This window comes from Mytilus edulis, unplaced genomic scaffold (genome assembly GCF_963676685.1).
Source record: "Mytilus edulis unplaced genomic scaffold, xbMytEdul2.2 SCAFFOLD_1812, whole genome shotgun sequence".
Classification (NCBI taxonomy): Eukaryota; Metazoa; Mollusca; class Bivalvia; order Mytilida; family Mytilidae; genus Mytilus; species Mytilus edulis.
Window position 1 is genome coordinate 1 of NW_027268778.1, and position 20,836 is coordinate 20,836.

General features: G+C 31.8%; 2 protein-coding genes and 1 long non-coding RNA gene across 3 annotated transcripts; all 3 read left to right on the plus strand.

The window, feature by feature from the left end:
* Positions 1-356: 356 nt before the first annotated feature.
* LOC139508592 (uncharacterized) lies at positions 357-12,606 on the plus strand. The gene is made up of 3 exons (XR_011661339.1): positions 357-628; positions 7,867-7,958; positions 11,977-12,606. It is a non-coding gene; the product is annotated as an uncharacterized lncRNA (long non-coding RNA).
* Positions 12,607-13,295: 689 nt separating this feature from the next.
* Positions 13,296-15,531, plus strand: LOC139508589 (SEC14 domain and spectrin repeat-containing protein 1-like). The gene is made up of 4 exons (XM_071295980.1): positions 13,296-13,543; positions 13,901-13,963; positions 14,762-14,876; positions 15,519-15,531. Exons 1-4 carry the CDS (start codon positions 13,465-13,467, stop codon positions 15,529-15,531), a joined length of 270 nt encoding a protein of 89 aa, XP_071152081.1. The 5' UTR covers positions 13,296-13,464.
* Positions 15,528-20,524, plus strand: LOC139508590 (SEC14 domain and spectrin repeat-containing protein 1-B-like; the record flags this gene model as incomplete). Its single annotated transcript, XM_071295981.1, has 3 exons — positions 15,528-15,608; positions 19,147-19,254; positions 20,411-20,524. Coding segments are annotated over exons 1-3 (303 nt in total), but the record flags the coding sequence as incomplete, so codon positions are not given.
* Positions 20,525-20,836: the final 312 nt, after the last annotated feature.

Below are 20,836 nucleotides of genomic sequence, written 5' to 3' on the forward strand. Positions count from 1 at the left end.
TTTTGGCTATTAGGAATGCTTACACCAGAAATTCTCAGCCGATTGAGTTCTTAGACTTCGATCTCTGTGTAGAACTATGACCGTTAAAATGAAAATCTAAATGTGTATATATATATATATCAAGAATGTGTATAGTACAAATCCATGATATACTATGATCTAGCTAATTTTCTGGATATGAATATTTCAAGTAAAACTGCTATAGTTTCATTTTCATATTAAGAATGTTTTGTTTTTTTCTATAATATTATATTTGTCTGTTCAAATCCACTATTCTATTGCAATCAACATCTTTGAGAACGTCCATTTTTACTTTCGCACCTGGCTGTTCTATTTAGTTGTCCTCACCACGCCTCCCTGTCAAATGTGTTTCTTTTAATTTTAGGCCCGACCTTGTTTCTTTGCAATTCAATCATAAGTACTTCGAAGATACTTCTTAAAAGTGTTTGGTTTTAAACGCGTACCAAGAAAGCGTGTAAAAATTTAAGCCAGCTAGAAATTATAGAAGTTGTAGTGATCAGAATAGCTAATCAGTGTCACCTAAATGATTGAGTCTAGGTGTATAACAATAATAAAACTTTTTGGAATTCAATATCTGCAGAATATAAAAAGAAGACTACAACTCATGGTAAGCATGTAGCTCAAATAAATATATATTTTATAATGCATATTTCGTAATACGGGTTATTTTACTGTACAGTACTATTCGTCTATTGAAGTACTTCGACCAGTTCGGGTATAAACCCAACCGGCAAAGGTAGACGCTTGTGATAAATGTGTCTGTTGTACAGCGTAAAATTATGTTTTTGTCAGAGAAAGTCAAACAACACGTGATAGTGATAGGGGTCTTAGTTTATTTTTCAATAAGAAGTCAAAAGATTCGTCTTACCAAGTGTTCAAACATCATATGATCTCATATGTCAAAACATACAGATATCTCGATTATCTCCCCCTTCTACAAAAATAGTTCAAATAAAATTTGGAAATGTGTTACTGTTGTATTTACAAATAATTTTAGAAATCTAAAGAATTGAAAATGACTTTTTATAATATACAAACACAGAATGTTAAATATTACAAGTATCATTTATAACATGAATTTTTATTTTTGCAAATAATTATCTCCCCTTAATATTTCATAAATACATGTACATTGTAAATAATGTACATGTAGTCCAAATAATTATGATGTCTTGAAAGGCTATTTTAATTTTTTTCCGTGACACCTTCCTAAGACTTGAAAGGCTCATGTAGATCACCCCACCCCTTCTATTTCTTGTACAATGTAGAAAGGTGTCTGCTGACGTAGAGAGGCCAGGCCCATTTATTTACAGGGAATATATTTCAAATTTTGTGTTTCATTGGATACAGCTTCTTGAGACGAACATTTTGGACTATTTTCTTTCTAAATCCGACCTCTGGTGCTGTCACAGAAAAAACTTTCCACGCATCGATACTATTTATTGGTAGTCCCTTGATTTTCGTTGTTCACAAATATAGTCCCTAGTGTTGACAGTGGGTTACTTGCCATTAATTTTTATACCCCTTCCTAATTTATTTCTCCATGTTTAATGCCTCAAATTGCAAGTAGGGGGGTGAAATTACACTTTAAAAAAAATTGGGTCCAGAATTTTGAAGGAAAGTAGTGATTTGGTCCAGCTGAAAAAGGTTTAAAATTAGCACTTCGGAAGCTATACAGTCAAAAGATTTCAAGACGCCTGAAACATAAAATTGTCAATATTTTGAGTTAGAGCCGATGAAGTTTTCTATAATTTTGATATAAATTTGTCCCAAAAGTAGTACATCACACTGTAAAAGTTTCTTTGAGAAAGCGCAGGTGGGATTTTTTTTATTTTCATTTATGTTCTAAAAGAAATGCACTACGAAATAATTGTGGTCTCAGATCTAACAGGTGAAATCTGTAAATATAGAATCTGTACTTTGGCAGTTTCCCTAAATGATTTGATGGTGTCAGTTTGTCAAATAGCATGAAACTAAAGGATTTAAACTTTTATTTTATAGAATTTCTGCAAAAATGACCAATTTTGGCATTTTATGGTTAAAATAGGCATTTTATAGCTTTTTCAATATTGATGCATAAATGGCATCCTGACTTTCTATCTGACAGGTTTTCATGTGTCAATATTTGGGTTTCTATGCCTTTATCTAGTTCTTTTACTTATTTATGAACTCTGAATCTACAAAAAAGAGGATTATCTCAGACAAAATGTGCAAAATGTGTTGTATAAATGACCAAAGTCTAACGCCTTGTTTGGATGAAGTCAAAAGTGGGGAGCTTGGTACATAAAATTTGAAGTCCATAATAAAGACCTCACTAAATTTGTATCAAAAGCACTTTACAATGTCTATTGTACCTGTTCCATTTCACATAATATCTTTCTTTTCTTCTGTAGGATAGCAAGTGGTTTAAATATAAGCCTGTTGAGAATAAATTGCATGCAAGTTTTTCCCTAAAAAGGCAAAAATCTTTGTATCAGACCATACTGTTTGTAAGAAAAGTTAATTGCAAGAGTCTTTTGTGCTCAGATTTGTTGTATCATGTCACATGAGTATAGAAATGATAAAAAAGACACAAATTTTTATTTCTTATAGCCTCAATATGCATTTTTTAATGTAAATACATTTGTATGTGGCACGGCCTAAATTGACCCTAAATTTTTTCCTGTCTTACTTCTCCTAAGACCCCCTTTAAACTAATATGATATGATATTTGTAACTTTTCTTTCCATTTAAAGTACTTTCAATACATATGTAAGGATTATTTATAACCAAAAAGCTTCACAAATTTAAAATTGCTGGAAAATATTACGTCTTCATGTAAGGCCCCCCTTCATTGAAAAACCTCAATTTTTAGGCGCAGGCTCATATAAATTTGACTTTTGAATAATTATGCCAAGTCTGATAAATCAAATGGACTCTATTGCTTTTAGTACATGATAAGTTATATATATATTAAGGCATTTAAAAAGTATTTTTTTGCAATATTTTAATTTTTAAAGCCCCAAATGTTGATAGTTGAAATTTTTCAATTTCAACGTCAAAATTTTACACGCAAAGATGAGTATAGAACTTAACTTATTGTCTATAATATACATCCTATTGTCATGAAACACTTTGTAAGCAGTGTTATAATTCATTAAGCTTTGGCCATACTAAGTTTTTATAAGATTTGTCAACTCTTTCTAATAGTTTCTATCCTATCAGGTCCGAGACCACAATTGTCGTCCCTTGATTTTCGTTGTTAGACACAAATATAGTCCCTAGTACTAGTGTTGACAGTGGGTTACTTGCCAATAATTTTTATACCCCTTCCAAATTTATTTCTCCATGTTTAATGCCTCAAATTGCAAGTAGGGGCCGGGGTGAAATTACACTGTAAAAAAATTTGGGTCCAGAATTTTGAAGGAAAGTAGTGATTTGGTTCAGCTGAAAAAGGTTTAAAATTAGCACTTCGGAAGCTGTCAAAAGATTTCAAGACGCCCTAAACATAAAATTGGCAATATTTTGAGTTAGAGCCGATGAAGTTTTCTATAATTTTGATATAATTTGTCCCAAAAGTAGTACAACACACTGTAAAAGTTTCTTTGAGAAAGCGCATTTATGGTGGGATTTTTTTTATTTTCATTTATGTTCTTAAAGAATTGCACTACAAATAATTGTGGTCTCTGACCTAATTGGACTATCATACATATGTACATATACACAAATCTTTTTATGTTTTGATAATACAGTGTTACAGTAGATGTATTTCACATTTGTATGCAAATTTGTTTGCCATTTATGAAAACCATACAAGTTCCCAAAATATATTGCATCATATATTAAAAACATTTTACGTCATAATTTGAATAGACAACTTTCGAGTTCGATGCATTTCTGTCAAAAACTCTGGTTTTAGTGAACAGGATTATTCGTGCGTGTAGGGGCATCGTCACTTCCATTCTAATGTTGAGTGAGTGGTTGGAGAATTATAATACTATATTGCACGATTTATAAATTGGCAAACTAAATTCTCATAATTGACAATTAGCACTGCTGTCATTAGGGAATTGTGCTTAAGTACCTACCAAACAAATATTATGTCTAGTTTATCCTGCACAATGATCATAATTTAGACGCTTGATGAACGTTGATAGTGCCGGGATACAGACGACCCCCTCTATCTGGTAAATGATGCCAAAAAGGCGTGCCTAATTGACGAGTTTTCCGGTGACGGATGAACTCGGATATGGTCTATTGATTTTTGCATGACTTCAGAAGGTTATCCTCAGAAAATGTTGGCAGAAGCGGATTATAATAGAGGGGGCCTCAGGGATACGGTCAATCCCCCTACTCTACTTTTCTGACAATTTCAATAGAATTCATTTTAGAATTTACATGTACATGTAAATGAAAATCAACTCTGACAGAAATGCAAGAAATTTGAAGCGCTAAAACAAATGTTTTAATGTACATTTGACATCATTTGTACAAATGTAAGACACAATTTGAAATATTAAAACCAATTTCTAACAGACTTGTCTTACGTGTTCATGTCTATTGAACGTTTGAAAGAAGTTAGTTGCCTCATGTATTTATAATACAGTAATTTACACTTTTTGGAAAGATTAGAACTTGTTCTAAATCTTTACTTAGGCACCGGCCTCCCTAACAACAGGACAGGTTAGCTACTGTTACTAAATGTATTCACACTTTTTAAAAATATTTCTAGTTAATTGGGTCAAAATGTGTCCTTTTCATACCTGTACCTTCTACTTTGCAAAATTGGAGCTACATGTACTTGTACTTGTTATACAATGTATACTTCTTTTAAGTCGAGGGTACATAATCTTCATTAAACTCAGGATTTGTAATTATAAGCTTAAGGGCAACTGTAAAAGCTAGAGAAACAAAAAAATGATGAAATTGTTTTCATAGAATACAAGGGACTAAGACTACAATGTAAAGGGTAAATTTGTTATGTTATTGTGACTGTAAAGGTTTTAACAACTGAATATATGTACCGGTATACATAATGACTTAATTGATCTCTTAAGAAGATTTAAACTGGAATGTCTTGTGAAATATATTTGACATACAATGCTAAATTTAAATTCCTCCCTTAGAGGAACACAACTTTTATTGATTTAAATAGTTTAAAGATTTTTATCAAATGATCAATAAATATTTGTAAGTCTGACTCTTACCTACAAGCACTTCTGTTGTAAAATAACAACTGTAACAGTATTGAGATGTTTCTTACAAGTATCTGTCGAAAGTAAAGTCCTCAACAAAGAGTTGTCAGTCTTACCATATAGGCTTACACAATATTTTGTTACAAAGACCTTGGACAGTAATAAGTTGTCTGTTGTAAACTAATTATTTTTTTTGTAATATATACCAATACATGTATGAAGTTTATCAAACAATTTCATTGACCAGTCAATCTTGAATTACAATCATATCAAATTATCCTTATTTGTTTAAGCAATCTGTCGTGTGTTTGCAGATTGCTGTTATTATAAAAAAAGAAGATTTGATATGCTTGACAATGTGTCTTAATTACAAGAGAACAAATGACACTGAAATTATAATTAACAGTTATAGGTCACTGTAAGACCTTCAACAATTAGCTAAGTCCTTACTGCATAGTTAACTATAAAAGGCCCCGAAATGACAAATGTAAAAAAAAAGAAGTTCAAATTAGTTCAGGTATAAATAGATTTTTTCACAATGTTCTTAACAAAAATTAAAGTGGATGCACTGTTAAAATGCAGTTTTTTCTTGAACCTCCATAAATTTGTGGTAATACATGTACAAATGTACCTACACATTTAATAAATTAAATTATCTGGAATAATGTATTTACTTTGTATTTTCGTAAAATGCTCAATTACATTCTTAAATTGATACCATTACATGATAATGATTATCTTAATTAATCACATACAGGTGTAAACAAACTACTCTACAGATGGGTTTATGTCTTTGATCTTTATCAGTTGATTACACATTTAGATGATTCCCCTTTCATCTGGTTAATTGATTAAGTGTTTGTTACTTGATTTATCAGAGAAAGAGATATACAATGTATATATACAGTTACATTGGTAAAGTTGGGAAAAATGATCCTGGTGACTTTTTTAGGTTGTTTTTTTACCTGTGTGCTAAAGCTGCTCAATCACTCTGACAATGAAACACGAAAGCGCATGAAAAGGGATGATTTAATATTTTGTCTGCAACTATATATATAAATATTGAGTTTTAAGGAATAATCAAATTTTATATTTGCCTTGTAACCACTTCCTGTTTGCTGATAGTTTAAAACACTGATTGTACACGAACATTTTTTTGTCAAACTTTTCTTGTCTCCAATTGAAGTACATGAAGATGATTTTATATTTGGTCTGGGAATAATTACTTATGATTCGGTACACATATATTGTACATTTGTACATGTAATCTCAATCAATTGTGGAAAAGCTTAAATTAAAAGTTCTTATCTTAAAACTGAAATTTAAAATAATGAAATTTAAAATAGTTTAAATTCATGAAATTCAAAAGATCTAATCATAAAAATTGAAAATTAAAAAAAAAAGAAGCTTTCAGTGCCACTGGCTTTAACTTACTATTGTAAAGATTAAAAGATGTTTGCAAGTTCTCATAATCTTAATTTAAAGTTTATCCCATCAGTCTTAATGAACTCCATTCATTCACACTTTAGAAATATTTATGTATTTAATCCAATCTTACATCATAACTTTTTATTGTCAGCTAAATTGTAAAGCCTATGAAGTATATGCTTATATAAATATTTATCTTTGTATTAAAGCAGGGTTTTATGAAAGTCATCAAGGTGTTATTTATAAAATGAAGAATTGCTCTTGGAGTTTTAAACATTTATTAAATATTTAAAATCGGCTCAGGTACAATTATTGAAAAATATCAGAATTCGAAAGTTTTCTTTTTAAATAGAAAAAAATCCAAATGTGTTTATTAATTTCTCTGCAGGCTTTCAGATCTTCTTTGCTTTGTTCATATTACATTGGAATCAAAGATGTAGTAATATTATCAAACTTTCTTAAATAAACCAAGAGGTGCAGACCCGTAGCTAGGAATTTCCAAGGGGGGGGGTTCGTTGGACTCACAAACTCGACTTTAACAGACACAATTCGAACAGAACATTGACTTTAACAATGCTTATTTGTTTTCAAGGGGGGGGGGGGGGGGGGGGGGGGTTGTCCGAACCCCCCTGGCTACGGGTATGAGGTGGAATGTGTATTTGAGGAGGCAGCAGAACTACATGTTTTTACACCTATATTACATTATTTTTGTAAATAATTACATTTCATCATAGACAATGTATTCAGGTTATTCTTATTCATATCTATATTTTATTGCCATGAAACTAAATAAAAGTATGTCTTCCACCCTCAGTTTCATTATGAGGGTTTAATGAACGAAATTTGTTTTAATTTATTTCAATGTTGTGGTATGAATTATATTAATTTTAGTGGATTTCTTTTCTCTAAAGATTTGATTTTCCTTTAATGAACGTACAGTTTTTATGTTGTAAATATTTGCATTAAACGGCAAAAGTTGATGCATTAAGGTTTTATTAGGTTTACATACAGAAAACTACGATTCTATAAAAGTAAATGAAAGAAAAACAAAGGGACTGTCTACATCTTCAAGTTTATGGCTTTCAGATTTTATATTTATTCAAAGATTTTCAAAAATCTTTAGAATACTTTGTACTTGGGGGCATCAAGATCTTATCAGCTCCTCCTACCACACAACAATAGTAATAATAGCTAACAATTTACTACAAGTATTTTAATGACACCATATTATAATTCTTCACAGGTAAAAACTTGAATGGGCCACTGAACTTGGAGAACAACATTTAGATGGAAGTGGCAAGCTAACAGTTACCATGAAGTAGTCACCTTAAACATGTAGGTATATATAACACCTGTTATTAACCTGATCAACAGATCAAGTAGTCTGATAAACTATTACTTATGTGGTATTGTATCATTTCAGTTAATCTGCCCTAACAGTGTGCATAAGCCATGTAAAAGTTTGTTTATACCTGTGGGGACTTTCTCAAAACATAATAAGATAACTGTAAACATTAAAGGAATAAATTATAAACCATTGGATTGAAATTTGTAACATTCCATTTAAGTTCAAATTGTTTATTATGTAAGTAAAAGTATTATAGATTATGTTCTGATCTTGTTCCACTATTTACATATCTTTATGCACCTGAAACCTGAAGTAGCAATAAACAGGTTGTAGCAGTGATTTGAGTTTAACTTACTTACTTGTGTACTTCCCATGCACATCAACGAAAGACACCTTAGTAAAACATGTCTGTCTGAATATTCAGTCATCTTGTATGTAAATGAACCACTTAAAGAATTAAAAAAAATATTGCTGTATCCTGTATATGAAAAATATATATGTCCCTAGCTTATTAAAGTCATAAGAAACCTCAAATTAAAAAAAAATATGCATATGTTTTTTTATAACTAAATGGATAGTTTTCACTATGCAACTATTATGTACATACATGTATACTTTTTTCTGAGGAAAATTCTTTAATTTGTCCACATTTAGAAGAAGTTTACTTATTTTTAATTGCTTGCTTCCAGGAAGCAATTCGCTGACATATTTTCCATATGCATATATAGTGACCTGAGCGTAACCCTCCTCGTAAAAATCCGGTGATCGCAATACGCATGGATCTGTCATTAAAATAAACAATTATCTGATTGTACATGTTAAACATGTGCTTAATACCCATGCTTTTTGTTATTTGTTTACTATAAGGTGACCGTTGGTAAACTTCGGCTTTGACACACAGCATTTAATGAGCAGCCATATTTGTTAAATCATAACAGACAGAGAGAAAAAAAATTGACAATTATGCGATATATTTGTGTAAAAAATGAAAAAAATCGTGCACAGAGGTCTAAGTTTATGATATATACATGCATTGGTACAAGAATTGGATAAACATTATTTTTCACCACTCACTCGTTTCACATGACTTTAACACATGCTAGGGAGAAGATTATGTTTATAGTATATTCTTTTTGTAAAACTATCAGTAAGAAATTATTTCAAAGAATTCCTGTAATGGTAACTGCAAATTTGAAAAAAAATCCAATATCTAATCTGTCAAAAACACCTCAACATTCCTATGATAAAGAGACATTACATGATTACATAATACAAATTATGCAAATACATGTTAGTATCTTATCATGTTTAGTTATAAAACATCAACTTTACAATGCACATGCATTAATGAGCATTTTACTTTTTTAAAAGGTCTCTTAACTGAGTGCATTCAAGTACAGGGCAGTCTTTGTAAATTTATTTAAAATTTAACCTGAAAGTTTCAAATGTCAGTGATAGATTTAAAACTAATTTAAATAAAAGGTAAGAGAATATGATTATTTTAAGAATGAGGGGTTGGTGATATATATATATATCCCCCAAATATAAAAAAATATATAAAACATATATATATTTGTAGAGTATTATATAAAATGAACTTCATTAAATATGTAAAGTAAATTTCACTGAGAAGGTAACCCAGCAGCATTTATTTACCAATGCCTTGTATAATTTGTGTGCTTTCAAGGAACGAACAAACAATTTAATCATAAATTTGTACAAGAAACTATTTCTTCTGGTCAAATGTCTAATAATAATAAAATGCAAAATATTAAGGCATTTTTGTCTTGTCAATAAAAACCATTCAGAAAAAAAATTTCCTTTTGTCACATTTTTATTACAATGTGTCATACAGTTTAAACAGAACTTTATATTTAAATTTACATATCTACATGTGTCTTATCCCAACTAATCCTTTCACATTTTTTATGACCAAATAATATTAGAGACATCCATAAGAAGTTTGCAGGTTAGGAGAATTTATACATGTACAACATTGCATTTACAACCATAAGAGGAACAACAATTCAGTAAGGACAACAAGGTTTTTTTAACAACCTTCACTACCCATTAGGGTCTTGCAGTGGCAGTTCAGAAGGGGATCAATTTTCATCTAATGATCTAAATAAAAAGGGTCCTATTCTGATACAGATTTATCCTGCTAGTCACTCACAATTGTTTTTGTATAGTCTTTTTTCATTGCTCTATTATATAAGAACTGTCATTTACATGAAGGTTTAATCAGCTTGTTTCAAGTGTCTGTATGAAGTAAAATGTATCCATCACATTTATTTGTGTTAAATATTCAGGTTTGCGATCGTAAATATTTGTCCATTCATTAAGATTAGACCCCCCTCATAGCAAACTTAAATACTCTATTGTGATAGAGGTAATGCACTGTTGACGATAGTATCACCTGTGTTCAGGTCCTGGTAAAAGATGTACAGATTAAATATTGATAAGTCTTAATTTATGATAAATCATAAATATTGTCACCTGAGCAGCCAGGTAAAAATATTTAGATGAGGAAGAGTTATTGTCTGTCCATAAATAGCAGCAAATCTGATTGTTTTTATCTGATTGTTTTTATATAAAAAAGACAAACATTTGTCAGCAATTTTAACATTTCCCTTTGATCTTACTGCCTAATATTTTTCTATATATCAATGACAGGACCTGACACTCAAAAGTGTTAGGTAACAACATCACTTAAACAGTACAGCAACGTCACATATCCATGTCCATCCGCAAACTGTTTAATAAACAATAAAGTGCATGCATGAGATTTCCTTCAAAAAACAATCACAACCTTTACTACTCATAAAAATAGTTATGCTGACAATTTCATTTTATTTTATATTCTCAACCAAAACACACGTTGTTAAAACAAAATTGTGGATAAAAAGAAAATTGGCTTTTTATACAACCGCAAACAAAATTTTGTCGTCTGCGTGGTCTGTGGCCTCATCGTCCGAAGACACATTGGTTCCTGTACAATAACTTTAGTTTTATTAAGTGGATCTCTATGAAACTTTTTAAGAAGGTTCAATACCACTAAAGGAAGGTTGGGATTGATTTTGGGGAACTAGGAACTAGGGGCCAAAAAGAGGCCTAAATCAAGCATTTTTCTAGTTTCAGGATAATAACTTATGTATAAGAATTTTAGATTGCTCTGAAATTGTACCACAATGTTAAATACCACAAGTATAAAAAAGAAGATGTGGTATGTTTGCCAATGAGACAACTGTCCACAAGAGACCAAAATGACACAGACATTAGCAACTATAGGTCACCGTACGGCCTTCAACAATGAACAAAGCCCATACTGCATAGTCAGCTATAAAAGGCCCATATATGACAATGTAAAACAATTCAAACGAGAAAACTAATGGCCTTATTTATTTAAGACAATGAACTAAAAACAAACATTTAACACATAAACAAACGACAACCACTGAATCACAGGCTCCTGACTTGGGACAGGCACGTACATAAATATAGATGGTTGGGATTCATTTTTGGGTTATGGGGCCAACAGTTTAGGAATTTATTAGGGCCAAAAAGGGGCCAAAAACAAACATTTTTGTAGTTTCCTGACAGTAACTTGTGTGTAAGTGTATGAATCTCTCCTGACATTGTACCACAAGGTCCCATATAACAAAAGAAAGGTTGGATTGAGTTTGGGTTTAATTGCCCCAAACATGTAGCATGCGGCACTCAGCAAAGAATTTTATTATTTTTAGATACTGTTACATGTATGTACTGACTATACAAAAATGTCATTATTTTTCATTCACTGGTACATAAATAATATTTCCTTTATAAAAGGATATCATTCACTCAGCACCAGAGCTCTCTAGTGAATCACTGTCTTTACTGTTGAGGTTTTGTTATGAATCATGTTACAATTTTTGTTTAACATGTATTTGCTATTTTCCATCAGGATTAGGAAGGAATCATGATATGAAACAAAAATAGACATGACAGCTTTTTCTTTTATTTTAGAATATACAGAATGCAGTACCAGGGAAGTGTTCAGAACTTGTCTCGTCAACGAGTCAACATTCACTATCTCAACCACAAAGCCATGATCAACAATATCAACAACAGTATTCATTAGGAAGACAGAGAGCTGGAGGTCAGCCTTCACCATACGTATCACGCCGAGGAGAGGATGACAGACGATCACATGACCAAGTCTATCGTGATGACAGAAATGCATCAAACAGTAGTAATTTGGGCAAAGTGGATAATCTAACTATGGAAAGAAATCAAAGACATCATGAACAAAGTTCTTTTCGCAATGAATCACTGCCTAGACATGCTGCTGGTGACCCACATCAGTCATATCCACAGTACAGTCATTCAGATGATCCAAGAAAAAACCTGTCGTACGAATCAAGATCATCAGATCAAAATGAAGGAGGTCATGATAGGTATGATCCTAGAGTATCAAGACATGCAAGTCAACGTTCTATAAATTATCCAGATTCACGTGAACAAGCAGGACATAACATGTTGAGAGAAAAGTCACGATCCCAGTGTCGCACGACATGAAAGTCAGAGATCATTGAATTATCCAGATCAACAGCATCACCAGTCTTCTCATGCATCTCACTCCCGTTTGCCAACAGATTCTCCTATATATGTCAAGACACCAGGAACCTATGTCTGCTAGAGGTTCACAAAGTCAGATGTCTCTAGCACCTCAAAGACAACAAGAATATTTCCCTAATGTATCAACTCATCAGACAATGCAGCCACCACCTTGCAGAGAGACCCACCGTCTCGACAGCCTCCATCACCTCATGATGCACAGGGTCAGGGTTCAAGATCACAGCAAGATATTCCACCTTCACCTTATATGTCTAGACACCAAGGAGGTCCAGCAGATTCACCATATATGTCAAGACACCCAAGTCAAAGATCAGTTGGACAGCGAGTGACATTCCTCAACAATCAAATGTTTCAAGACATGAAAGTCAAAGATCACTAGTTCCCCCTCAGTCCCAACCACCTTATGTATATCATCAACCATCATCTGCTTCAAGCACATTAAGTCGTCAACCTCATTATCAGCAGGGACCACAACATAATGAGGCTCCTTCAGCCACAAGTACATTGCTTCGCCAATCACATCATCAGCACCACCTCATTTACATGAACCCCCTTCAGCTTCAAGCACTTTAAGTCGGGACTATCAACAATCAGGAAGAGCTCCACCAGTCTCAAATTCATGGAAGTCAAACTTCTGTAAGTAACAGCCTGTTTACACACGACAAGATAGTGGGCCCGCCTCCCCCATATCAGACTCACAACGACAACATTCCAGAGATCAGGAGAATAGTGATACCATGCGTCGTGAACAAAGTTATCTTCAACAGTCAATGAATGAGGAACAAAACAAAAACACTTCTCAAGTAGCACGATCTCAAAGCCAAGTATCTCATCACCGCTCAGGTGATCCTAGACTGACACCAAAGTTATCCCGTAATGAAAGTGAAAGATCCGTGGCACGAAGTCAACATTCCCAGAGCTAGCAGTCTTTCTAATTCACATCCAATTCCTGATGGTAAGTACAAATACCAATAACTTAAATAAGATGTACCTATACTCAGTATTATAAATAAGATGTACCTATACTCAGTATTATAAATAAGATGTACCTATACTCAGTATTATAAATAAGATGTACCTATACTCAGTATTATAAGCCACACAGAATAGCTGCAAATCAATATTAAAATGTCATCATTTTACTTCCATCGCCCATCTGATTTTTGTCTCAAACACATTTTTAAAATATCAACCCGACAGAATGTAGAGGTCATCGTGCACAATCAATGCAATATTCAATTAAAAAATCCTGAAAAATCTTTGTAAACATTTTTTTTTTCTCAATCTAATTTATAAATATTGTATATTTCAGCCAGAGCAACAGAAGCATCACATATAATTGACTTACTTGAAAAAGAAATAGTCTATCTCACAGGTTTGTATAAACGTTCAGTTTTTTTTTTACATTTTCTCAATTTGACATTTATTTGTGTGTTAACTTAGAATTAAAGCAGGGTTAACTAATGGAAAAAATACATTGTCCAATGAACAAGAGAGTGCAAGTACTGTATATACAGCTGATATCATAAGATTAAAATTCACAAATTAATTGCAATCTATCATCAAAATTTAGTTACTACATGTAAAATCTGGATTGATTCTGCTTTATTGGGGATCTAAGGTGACAAAAGACATAACAATCACAAAAACCAGGATATTTTGAATGTAAAAAAAAATGTAAATGTTAAAATGTTTTTGCAATAATGAAAGCAGTGGTAAATTTTGATATAGAATGCAAACAAAAGGACTGGCATATTCTGTGTGTGAAATTTGTTTAAACAATTAGAAAGGTGTTTGTCGAAAAAATACCTGAAGAAATTAGTAAAATTAAACAAGGATTTGTCTTACTATACAAATCCTGAGATAAACAATATTATTTTATACTATAAAGCTTGGTTTAAGCATAATGCAAGCATTGACTTTTCCTAGGCAGTTTTTTATTCGATGGCCATTGTATATACAGTAACAGATAGAAAAGTTAACTACACTAAAGGTGAAAAGTATCATGTCATATAACAATGGATCAACTTCAAACTTTAGAAACAATATTCCTAATATGACTTATTGAGCTGCATCATTTTAGTCCACCTTGGAAAGGATCTATAACAAAAAGATTTAAACTTAGCAGTTTAAGACAAGACTGCATGTTCCTATTGCTTTGTTTGTTTTTCAGGTGGTAGAGATAGACAAGGAGGACCAGTCGTAACTTTCCCACCTCACAGACAACAGCCAAACTTTAATTCAGAAGATATCACCACATGTATGAACTATCTGGCACAGATACCAAGGTTAGTTTCTATTGGAAGATATAGTTTACATAAAAAGCAAAATCACAAAAACGCTGAACCCCGAGGAAAATTCAAATAGCAAAATCAAAAGTTCAAGCACCTCAAAAGAATGGATAACAACTGTCAAATTCCTGACTTGGTACTGGCATTTACTTGTGTAGAAAATAGTGGATTGACATCACAAAGATAACTTAACTGAACATCTACCAATTTTGGTTTTTTACATAATAAAGAAAAATCAGTAATAATTGATAAATAAACAAACCATTATTTGCTATGCATGCATGCATGGTTAAGACAAACAAATTATAGTATGAATTAATAACTGTATAATTAGAAATTATTCAGATTTTTACGTTTTTGCAAAAAAATGTGACAGAATAAGTTTCACACTATACTTAATGAAAACTGAATTAACTCAAATGTAATGATCCAATCATTGTTTTACCTCATCAGATGGCCGAAAACTGAATTTATACTCTCAACAGTGAATTTCATTGCCAAACTTTTTGCAATCACATTAATTGGATCTTGCATTTTTATTAAGAATTATAGTAATTCTAAATTTACAGTAAACTGTTAAAACTGTTGTTATTAAAGATTTTTAAAATATAAATGTAGCAAATATGCCATCTGTTTCAGTGAGGAATCATGAGAAGGGGAGTAACTGTTGTAATTGATAGTAGAGATGGTTCCTGGTCCAATCTGGTAACAGTGCTAGGATGTTTAAAGGTAATATACTACATTTAATGACAACAGCAAACCTTTGATTGATTATAGGCACACATTACAAAGTATTATTTGACCACATATATGGTCAATATCTTTAATTGTTTTTACATAAGCGGTAATGGTACCGTTTTTTCCTGTAGCTCAGTCCATATCGTAAACTTGGATATGTACGATAGCTCGTTTCGAAGCTGTGACATTTTCACATACAGTACCCTTCAAGAGTACCAACTCTCCCCACCAACCCTACACCGAGGAAAATGTCGGAGCCACTCCGAAAAACTCAATATTTCCTCCCAAAATGTTGGGAGGAATTTGGGAGTAATCTCTCCCAAATCAGTTAAATGTTTATTGTGATAACGAGCTCACTCTCTACACCGAGGAATTAATTGCCCTTATCCTACTTTGATCTATACCGGCACAAGACTGAATGGGTAATTGGATTACCTGACAGGTAAAGGTTGAAGTAATAAAGAATTGTATTTCCGGTCTACTGTACCAGTTTAAGTGTCAAACAGGTGTATAATTTTAAATGTCTTTAATACTAATTAAATTTCATTTGTGGTAATAAAAACTAAGTCAAAATATTTTCGTATTTTTTGTTAGCCCATCTAAAAATATCTTAACCTTAATGTACTTGCTTAAAAAAAAAACGATTATAAAATATAGCGGAATGTGTGAAAAACAAAATATTCTACTTCAAAGTTAAAGTCTTTATTTAAAAATTATAAGTCTAAAAGTTTTATATATGCAAGTAAAAAGGAAAATTTATTCACCATTCATTAGACAAAATAATTGCCCCGTAATAATTGTGTAAATCTACGGCATTTTCTTTTTACGATTATCTAATTGCTGGAATGAATAAAAGATTTAAAAGCAAAATGTTGTTGTTAATTCTTTCAATTCTCAAGTTTTATAAAAAATGAAAACTACTTAATTTTGACCTCGATGTCTTCACCAGTGAATTAATATTTTATTGACGAAATGAGCATACTTGTGTAAAAATAACCGGAAACTTTCGCTAAAATAATTTGAGCAGTTAAATAAAATTACGTGTTTGAAAGTTTTGTATATTCAGAGACATATAATACATTGATGTCTCTGGTATATTCAAGTAAAAAGGAAAATATTATTCACCATTCGTTATGCTTAACAATTACGGCATTTTCGTTTTACGATTTGTTGGCAGTACAGCAGAATAATAATACATTTCCGTTACAACAGGAATACTTCCAGCTGCATTAATTCAACTTTGTTTAATATTAACTTTCGCACAATGAATGTAAATTTGTGTATTTTCAACAAAAGATTTTAAAAACAATTATTTGCCGTGCGAAGACAATTCCACGATACACATCTCAGTTATCAACAGTTGGGTTGAACTTGAACTTGACTTACTTAACAATGTTAAATGCTAAAAATAGTTAACATCAATGTTATCCACAGCACGAGTTTTTTAAAGGGCGGGAAAAAATATCGCGTACTAGTAAACTCAGGTGACCTTTCTGGCCGACCGTGGGAAAGTCCCATTCAAGGTTTCTAAAGTTGCAGAACGACATTTTTGTGCAATCGTATTGAGGCTCCAGAAGGTCCTTTTACAATTGATTTATCGGGAAAATATTATTCTTATCTGAATAAACGTGAACACATTTTTAACTTTTTGAATTTTAATGTTTTATCTTTCAAAAAAGAAAGTACATTTATAGTTATATGTCCATGGTCAATAATATAGATTTACAGTTGGTGATGTATTAATTGAAATTATGATGGAAATTGTCCGGGGTGATTGATTGTATTCAAATGACAATAATCATGATAATACGATAAAGAAATGCAATTGTAGGCGGTTGGGAAATTTTGAAAATAAAATGATGACTGATTTAACTGGAATAGAATATTATGATGGGCAATTATGAGGTTTGATAAATTTTATTAATAATTAAAGGATTAGTGACCTATTGGATAGCGATAAGCGGATTACTTATCATCACAACTTTTAACATCTTTTGTAAACGTAAAATGATTGAGCGTCATAAACTTGTCAAATACCGGTAGAATTATAGTACATTTATTATATAATTAATGTGAAAATATTTTTCACTTTCCAATTCAAATGACGAAATTGATATAAATACTTTCGTCAATTTGAAAACCGTTCCGTAAAATGCGAAAATGACGAGCACTATCAATATCACTTGAAATTCTAAATGATATTGTCACATCTTTATCTGTCAAAGAAAGGAAAACATTTGTTCAATTTATAATACCGTGATTTTAAAGCACACCTGTGCAACCAAGATCGATTAAATGTTCAAAGGTAAATTATCTGGGTAAATCCAATTATGTTGTCACACGTTGTTAATTTGAAGTACATCCGATGGGCAATAAACCAATTAACAGCCACGCGGTGTTGGGAGAGAATCTTTGGAGGATTTTAGGTGTGATTCCGAGAAACATGGAAATCGGAGAAAAAAGTTATCGAATCGATATTTTTGAAGAGTACTGTATGTGGTTAATTTCCGGGGTACGAAGTGAGATTACTTTTTCCGTAAATTAGCATACCCTGAACATCCTTTCGTGATGCGGCTCCTTGTGGTAAAAATATCCCCTTTTTAACACAATAAATTTAATACTTTGAACACATTTAATAGCTCCACAGTTATTACACATTTATTCTATGTTCCTCTTCTTTCCTAAACACCCACAAATGGTTAAGCTCAGTCATTTGTAAAAAATAGAAACATGTCCAATATCACTACACAGAGATTTTTTCTTTACACATGACTTTTGAGTTCCTCATTTCGAGGCAACATTAGGGATGTTGTCCCATATGCAGTAATTTCTACCAAAGACGACATAATCATCAGAGCACAGCTTCTTCATATTCTGATATTTGAATCAAGCTTTATATTAGTAAGCTAAATTGTAAGACATTTTCACTCATTACCTGTCTGTTTACTGAATACCTGAGTTTACTGAATACTGTGTTTACTGAATACTGTGTTTACTGAACACTGTGTTTACTGAATACTGTGTTTACTGAATACTTTGTTCACTGAATACTGTGTTTACTAAATACTTGTGTTACTGAATACTGTGTTTACTGAATACTGTGTTTACTGAATACTTGTGTTTACAGAATACTGTGTTTACTGAATACTTGTTTTTATTACATGTAATAAAATTGTAAAGGGAAATGGTGAATGGCCAAAGAGACTACAACCTGACCAAAACAGCCGAAAACAGCCAAAGGCCATCAACGGGTCTTCAACAAATCCAAAAAATATTGATACAAGTTTATGTATATTTTTTATCATATTTTGTAACATTTCAGACCTATTGACATGTTCTAAAATTGCTCTTGTAGCTCCACAGTACATTTCAACTCCTACAAGATTCTTTTGTTTTACAGACTTGGTTTAAATTGTTCATATGAATTATAGATAGAAATGAAGGCAACTGACAACCATCTTGAATTGTGTATTGTAGTTAACAACTAATACATTTTGTTGATTGATGTTGTCTATAATTTTTTCTTCAGGAATCATTAGGTGACCTACTTAAACAAGTACTAGTTGTTAAACCTGACAGTCATACAGATAGACGTCCTAGTAGCAATAGCTTTAGAAGGGACAGACCAAATATAGAGGTAAACACTTGTAATAAGCGGTCTTTTAAATTGATGATTTTATTTGATTAAAAAAATCACTGTTTATTTGCAAAAAAAAAATTTACATGGATCTGATAAAGCAATTGTTAACTCAAAGATGTACTACAATATTAGAAGCTTATTGAAAAAAAAGACAAAAACCAATTGAAAAGTTCTTTTTGAAACAACAGATATATGTATGGTATTGAGATGCTGTTAACCTGTTAGAGACTTTCAGTTTTTCTGATTCCAATATAGTATTGGCAACAAGTACAATGGAATAGGACTGAAGTTCTGCAACACTATGGACCTACTTTACTTAATTGGAAATTTTATACTTCCTGTGGGACATAAATTCATTAGAGAATAACACATGAGTTTACAAATGTACCTGTTTTAATACAACTAAAAATCAGGATGAAAAACATCCCAACTTGTAATTCATCTCAATATATAATCAGTGCCTCATGTTTGTGTGAAGAGTCAGTACTAGAATCATATTCAAAACAGTGTAGCTGTGGCCATTGATTGATGACCTTAAATTATCCCATTGACTGGGGCAGATTATGTGAACGTTTGTCTGTAACAACCGCTGCTCACTATGTACTTGTTAAAGGCACTTAAACTGTGGGGTCACAAAAGGTTCTCAACACCTAAATAAAGAAATTAGAAAAACTAATCAGGAATAACATGATGTTTTGATTTATATCAATAATATAAATCAAAACATAAAGTTATTCCTGATTAATTTTTCGAATTATTTTAATATTAAAGGTGTTAAGAACCCTTTGGTGACCCCACAATTTAAATTCTGTAATAAGTAAGTAGTGAGCAGTTGTCGTTACGGACACACGTTCACCTAATCTGCCCCAGTCAGTGGGATAATTTAATGTTGTTGTCAATCAATGTCCACAGGTTCACTGTTTTGAATATGATTCTATTATGAATATGAATTGTATGATGTGCAGAAAAAAAGACAAACAAATGATGATCTAATTATAATATATTATTAAACAATGAATTTTTATTTCAAGCAAAATGCATTTTAAGAAACTATGAAAGAGATGCAGTTCAAATTAAGGGGTAAAAAATATTATCATAATTAGCTTAAAGCTAAAAAAATACATTACTGCAGTAGATTTATTTTTGATTACAGCCTCAGTTTGTTACTGTGAATCGTCTGTATACATTTGTGGACAGGAACCAGTTGACAGCTATGTTTGATGGTACTCTGTCCTATCGCCATGATATTTGGTTGAGAAATAGACTAGTTAGTATATTACTTTAAAACTTTAGAGGGGTATAAGGGTTTATCTCTGTCTGTCTGAAACACATTTTTGATGCATTATTTTTAACAACTGGGTTTATTATATATGTGGCACTGTACCTTTTATGTTAATTGCCAACGCATGTCAGTCACTTTCAGTTCTTTAATATTTCTCTCCCTGTTTGAATAAAACTTAAATCTTTTAAGCAGAGGTTTAATTAGTGTGTAAAAGTTGACAGTAAATCTTGTATTTATATGGTCTATGCTATTTTTATTTGGTCACATTGATTGTAGCATTCATTTCAGAAGGAAATC